This window comes from Mesocricetus auratus, unplaced genomic scaffold (genome assembly GCF_017639785.1).
Source record: "Mesocricetus auratus isolate SY011 unplaced genomic scaffold, BCM_Maur_2.0 Super-Scaffold_100018, whole genome shotgun sequence".
Classification (NCBI taxonomy): domain Eukaryota; kingdom Metazoa; phylum Chordata; class Mammalia; order Rodentia; family Cricetidae; genus Mesocricetus; species Mesocricetus auratus.
The window spans coordinates 23,172,768-23,179,209 of NW_024429199.1; the positions used below are offsets into that span (position 1 = coordinate 23,172,768).

Consider the following 6,442-nt stretch of genomic DNA (forward strand, 5'->3'; position numbering starts at 1 on the left):
AAAAGAGACACTGAAGTCTAGACAGTAAAGTCCATGTGACCTAGACTTTAGGGACAACTGGGATTTGGAGCCAGGTCTATCAGATATAGAGATTCTATTCTTTACTTTCCCCATGATTCTCCATAGCACCTGCAGTGATAGAAAACATGCTGACTAGACCTTAGGAACAAAGGAACTACAGAATCTAAATCCTGTGCCCACAGTAGAAGTTCTGGTAGAGGCTAGCTGTGGGGAGTTCATGTTGATGACAATTCAAATCACAGGATTGATTTTCAAGTCTACTTCAGGATTGAAATTTACAGTCCTTACCATCAAGGTTAATTTTTTTTTATTCATTCTACACACCAACTATGGTACCCCTCCCTCTCCTCCTTTCACTCCCCTTCCACCTTCCCCCAACCTACACCTTAAGAAACAAAAACAGTAAGAGAAGAAATGTTGAACCCAAGATTATCAGAGGAAAGTGTACTGCTGACATGCCCCAAGAATTCACTAGACCGAAACAGCCTGAGTTAGTGGAGTACGTGACAGTGACCGATGGATGTGACCAACACTTGCCACATAGTTGAATAATGACAATCTATTCCATTGATGACCCTTGAAATTCAATTCAACCATTTTTTATCTGCCCTTTTGTGTTCAAAGTGGAACATAGGAGGCAAGTGCTCCCGAAGTCTCTCAACTACTATTTTCTGTGTGTCCAAAGGAGTCTGTGTCTGCAGCTGTGTCACCAGCTGCCTGGACCTCTGCTACCATCTTTACTATAGTTCTCCCCATTCTCCTCTTACCACTTTCAAACTGCATTGTTTCACTCTGGGGAGACTCCCGTCAGGTAGGACCGCTCATTTACCCACACGTGGATTACTATTTGCCTTTGAGTTTTTATGTCTGAACAGTAAATGTAGCATGGAGGAATTCGAAGGAGAGGAGAGAAGGGAAACTGCAGTCAGCATGTAAAATAAATAAATTTATTAATTTTTAAAAACAATGTAGAAGAGGAGTCACTGAGGGTTATCATGTCACTGGTGTTCAGGTCTGATGTTGAGGTGATGGGTGCTTTCTCTCATAGCACACGCATATACACACACATATTACTAGTGTAAGTATGCGCTTTGAAGTGAGACTTATTCACTCATACCACTAGCTGTCTGAGCTACAATGGGTTGGGCTTAGCCTAAGAAAGCAATGTAAATCAATTGAAATGTGTACATGAAATAATTGAAATGAGAATGAACTACCTGTTAGCGTCATACAAAATAAGAGCGGTTCACCTTGGAATTTTAGACGATATTTTGAAATTTTATTACGATTTTTATGTAAATGTCATAATGTGTGTGGTTTTCAGTGTGTACATTCCACATGTGCAAGTGCCCATAGAGGCCAGAGAAGGGCACTGGATCCCTTGGAGCTGGAGTACAGGCAGTTATAAGCTGCTCGATGTGGGGATTGAACGTGGGTCTTCTGCAAGAGCAACAAGTGTTCTTAGTCACTGGACCATCTCTCCAACCCCAAGACTATATTTATGTCTTGTGGAACATACACACAAAAAAATGTAAGCAAGCATGTACACATACCACACCATCACTGCCACCATGATTATCCTTTTAACCTCTTTTCCATTGAAACACTCTTGATGAAGAAGAGTATCTCCAGGGGATTGCTCTCAGGCACTACTGTTTTAGACATTAGTGGTGATATTTCACTGGTGGTGCCTTCTGCTTAGATATGAACCCAATGCTACACGTTTGAAAGAGTGTCTGGCATTCATGTTTAGAGGGGGAGTCCTATGTGATGAAGAATAGTCTACCTGTCCCATTTTTAATATGGATAGAACCCTAAGTGATCTTAGCAATTGCTCTGATATTTGTCACAAATACAAATCATTATGCTCACATCTCAGTACAGCTATTGCTGATATTGTGTAAATTTATTAACTCACCGTTACTTTGAATTTTACTAAGTTCATTGCACCTGCCAGCAGAGTTTGTTTGATATTTTTACATATTACTGTGTTGCAGGTGTGGCTATTTCCAAGATATTTTAAAGATGTGTTTCAACATAACTGTTTTCCTTTGGATTCATGTCTCTTAAATTATTTTATACACTTAGAAATTATATTCTGAGGTGGGGTCCACGGTCTTTACCATGTACTCAGAAATCCATAGGTCACAAAAGTCAGGACATTTGCCTTTTGTGCAGCTGATTCCTTATTAACAAGGGGTGATTAGAGTATTATCTCAGCAAAGTTTTGCATCATACTGAGATCTTAGGAAAGGTTTTCTTCCACCCAAAAGGTTCAAAGACATTTGCCTCTTAGAGCCTGTAGTCATAGCATAGGTATATATGATTTTAAATCTGTGTTCCACATGTAAGAGAAAAACATAACATGTAATAGATACTTCCTTAAAGATTGTTATCTGAAATGAATGATTGTTTTACTTAAACTGCTCAGTGGTTAGTTCTTTGTGAGTTTTAACTTTAAAGTTGTTTCAGGAACCGGAGAGATGCTTAAGAACACTAACTGCTCTTCCAGAGGTCCTGAGTTCAATTCCCAACAACCACACGATGGCTCACAAGCGGCTGCCATGAGATACATGCAGACAGAACACTGTATACATATTAAATAAATACTTCTTTAAAATAAAAAACAAACAACTTTAAAGTCGTTTCAAAAACACATGCGTGCATTCATGGTTTGTTTATTGAAACTAGAAAGAAACATAAATACATATCCAAACCTGTAAATGTGAATGGACTCCAGAAACTTCAAATTAATTTACAAAGAAATTTTACAAAGAAACAATTACTCATTCGCAAACAAACCAGAACCAGTGCAAAGCATGGAAACAGGGTGACTAGAGGCCTTTAGGAAATTCTTTTAAAAAGACAGAAGTGAGATGTACTCTTATTAGTAACATTGCTAATGGATATTTGTTTCAGTTCCTTCTATGCCTGGGGCTCAGGTACTTGCTTTACCTCTAACAATCACACACTGGGACTGGAGGGGACATGGTAGGTTTAGTCTGTGTGATGCAAACATAAAAGAAGAATATTAATTAAATGCCAAGTTCTGGTTAATTGTCACAGAATACATCACACATTTCAGGTTTCTCCTATTTTTTTAAAGGAAGAAAATTTTCCTTCAACAATATAAAAAATAATTCCACATTAAGAGGGACAAATTTGGCTTCCAAACCTCTAAATAGTCTGGTTCTAAGGAGACTAGGATTCTAAAATAAACATTTTGAGAGGGCCCCTTCCAAGTGTTGTGCTCCGGTTGCTGAGTGTGGCATGCAATTATGACTCGGGCAAAGTTTCCCAAAGTTAGATTAGACGCTGTCTTGTTTTCAGGCCACTTCAGAGAGGAAATAATGTGAGTTTTATTTTTTTAGTGAGAAAACAATGGCAAAGGGAAGAGTCAAGGCTGAGTTTCCTCCCCCTGTCCAGTGCACATAACACACACAGGGAGGAACTTAAGACATCAAACCCCAGGGCTCTGCGACTTCAGCCTCTGCTTCTTAGTTTCTAGGAAGCAATGACGCGGAGGAGGGTATTTCCCAGAATTCTTGCTCACCCACTGTGTATACAGACGACCTCACCCAGCCCTTTCCCTGCATTCTTCTGTGAGAATACCGGGTGAGGGTGGTGTTTTACTTCTTCCCTGACTTAGTGACACGCTGTTCTTCTCCGCTTAAGCCCTGGGCGCTGCCTACAAGCTAGGCAAGCACCATAGCCTATGGCAATAGTACCCTCCTCCCTCCTGCTTGAATCAGTCATGGTACAAATCAATAGTTGGCGCTCGTGGTGAGAGGATCTCCCGGCTCAGGAGAAGTTTCAGTGCCTTCCTAAACCACCGGTAGGAGAAGACATAAATGATGGGGTTACAGGCTGAATTGAAATAAGCAAACCAGATAAAGATGTCAAAGACCAGGGGTGGGGTGATAAAGTTAAGGAGGCTGTCAACTAGTGTGTCAATGGTGAAGGGGAGCCAGCACACAAGGTAGACGCCCACAGCGATGCACAGCGTCTTGGCCGCCTTTCTTTCCCGCTTGACAGCCCCAGCCAAACTTTGGTTCAGGGCGCTGATCTGCTGAGCCTGCCTGGTGGCAACCACGAAGATCTTCACGTACAAACTGATCATGATGAGACAGGGAGCAAAGAATGCAGGGAAGTTTAACCAGCCCCAGAACTTATTGAACAGCAGCTGACAGCTGCCCACACAGGGCATCTCTTCCAGCCACTGGCTGAGCCCTCTCTCTACCACGTCTGTGTAGAGAAAGAAGGCAGTGTAGGCTGCCGGTATCCCCCACCCGGCCACGATGTAGCGGAGGGCTGTCCTGACTGTCACCTTGGAGGGATAGAGCAGCGGGTCACAGATGGCGCAATGACGGTCGATGGAAATAAAACAGAGATGGAAGATGGAGGCGAGGCAGAACAGTGTGTCCAGGTAGGTATGCAGACGGCAGAGGAAGTCCCCAAAGAACCAGCAACCCTCTACAGAGCGTACCGTGCTCAGGGGCAGCACCAGCAAACCCAGCAGCATGTCAGCCAGGGCCAGGGAGAGCAGCAGAAAGTTGGTGGGAGTGTGGAGTACTTTAAAGTAGGACACTGTGAACACCACAAACAAATTCCCCAGGACTGTGATCAGCACGCCTATTGTGCAGGCCAGGTAGATGATGACCTGGATGGCCAGAGGGTGGACCGTCCTAGGGCAAGACCCATTCACCTGGTAGCAAAATGCTGCAGGCTGCTCTCCAGCACCTGGAAGGACAGCTCTCATTGATAGGCTCTGTTCTTGGGATTTCTAGAGGATCTGGTCACTTTTTCTCCTAAAATAATGAAATTGTTATATTTATAATTTTTTAATATGTACAGAGTGATATTAGGAAGAGAAAACTAAAAAGTGATTGAACTGATTGATCCTGAGTACTAAATCAAATTCACCCTGAAGATCAAGTGTAGCATGGGTGGAGTCACAGAACGGGAGTGTAACGTGGAAGCTTGCCTGAGGGTTTCTGTTTCTGTTCTACTTTTCATTAAGACTGGAATCAAGCTTACATGTAAACTATTGGTAATTTAAGTTTCCTTTTGTGTCATTCAGTGTAAAACTGTCTAATTTGAAAAAAAATGTAGGTTATGAAAATAAAAGATTTAGGCACTGTTAAAAAAAAGTGTAGCATGGGACTAGAGGTATAGGGTTTAGCTATGTTAACTGGTCCAACAAGTTAGCAATGTTGGCCAGTCCATCTGACAAGGCTCTTTTAAAACTACTGTAGATGATATCCTTAGAAGAAAAGAGGATGTAGGCTAATTGTTTTCTCAAAAGGAAAGTGTGATGTGGTGATGCATATAAAATCATAAAGCATTCTCCTTTTTTGATAAGGCACTTGCTAAGTGAGAGTCAAAGTTTTGAGTCTGAACCAAGAGATAAATTAGCAATTGTGAACACATTGTTTCTTGGGAGACAGCATCTAGCCTGCTCCTTCAATAATTAAGTAAATTGACAATAATTCAGTAAGTTCAAGTTTTTAATTATATCAACTCATCCCCAAATAAGAATCCAGCAGACAAATAATTAAAAGGACAAAAAATTCCTTAATACAGTTATTTTTGCATTACACAATTTAGAAAAATAAAAGACATATGGCGAAACAAGCTGAGAAAATATTTGATTGCTCAAACACCAACCTGTAGAGTATGAACCGTGTGCTCACACACTGAACTGAGGGCCTGAGGATGTAGCTCACGGTGAAGAGTGCTTTCTAAGTGTGCACAAAGCTCTGGGTTTGATCGCTGGCACCATATAAACTTAGTGTGGTATCACACACCTGTAGTCTCAACACGTGGGAGGCGGAGGCCGGAGAATCATGAGTCCAGGACCATCCTTAATGCCACAGTTCAAAACTAGTCTGGGATACATCAGACCTGTCTCAAACAAGAAAAAAAATGAATATAAAAATTTTCAAAGGAACTGAGGGTTTCCAAGTTACTTACTCAGGCAGGAATCAGTCACCCCATAAAAGAAAAGGTGTCTGTCCCAGGTGGACACAGACATGCACAGAGCTCTTCTATCAGCAAAAATGACAGGCACAAGGTCAGGGGAGATTTTATACTCTCAGAAGGACCTGCTCCTCCCTGTGGTTGACACAAAGGAACGGTGAAGAGGTGCCAAGGGACCAGTTCACGCTCTTCACGGTCTCCATTGTTTCCTTTCCTTTCCAATGTGGCAATTAATTAGAGATGCAATTTAAACACATTGGGTTTTAGACTCTGCTTTTCACTCCTGTGCTTGGGGATAGCCACAATGTCATCCTTTTGTAGATAACTACTGGATGTATGCTTCGCTTAATTTCAGGGGTTTTGAAAGTTCCATAATGCCTTTCTATTCCAGGAGTTCCTTTGTACATTTCTACTGACGTGATAAATAGTTGAGAAATAACAC

General features: G+C 41.7%; 1 protein-coding gene across 1 annotated transcript; it reads right to left on the minus strand.

Moving 5' to 3' along the window:
* Nucleotides 1–3,769: 3,769 nt before the first annotated feature.
* On the minus strand, nt 3,770–4,780 carry Taar5 (trace amine associated receptor 5). The gene has a single exon (XM_005065807.2). The coding sequence runs from the start codon at nt 4,778–4,780 to the stop codon at nt 3,770–3,772; it is 1,011 nt and encodes a 336-aa protein (XP_005065864.1).
* Between the last annotated feature and the right edge of the window lie 1,662 nt (nt 4,781–6,442).

Bases quoted from the DNA above. Each gene is read 5' to 3' on its own strand.
- Taar5 (XM_005065807.2), bottom strand. From the start codon at position 4,780: ATGAGAGCTGTCCTTCCAGGTGCTGGAGAGCAGCCTGCAGCATTTTGC.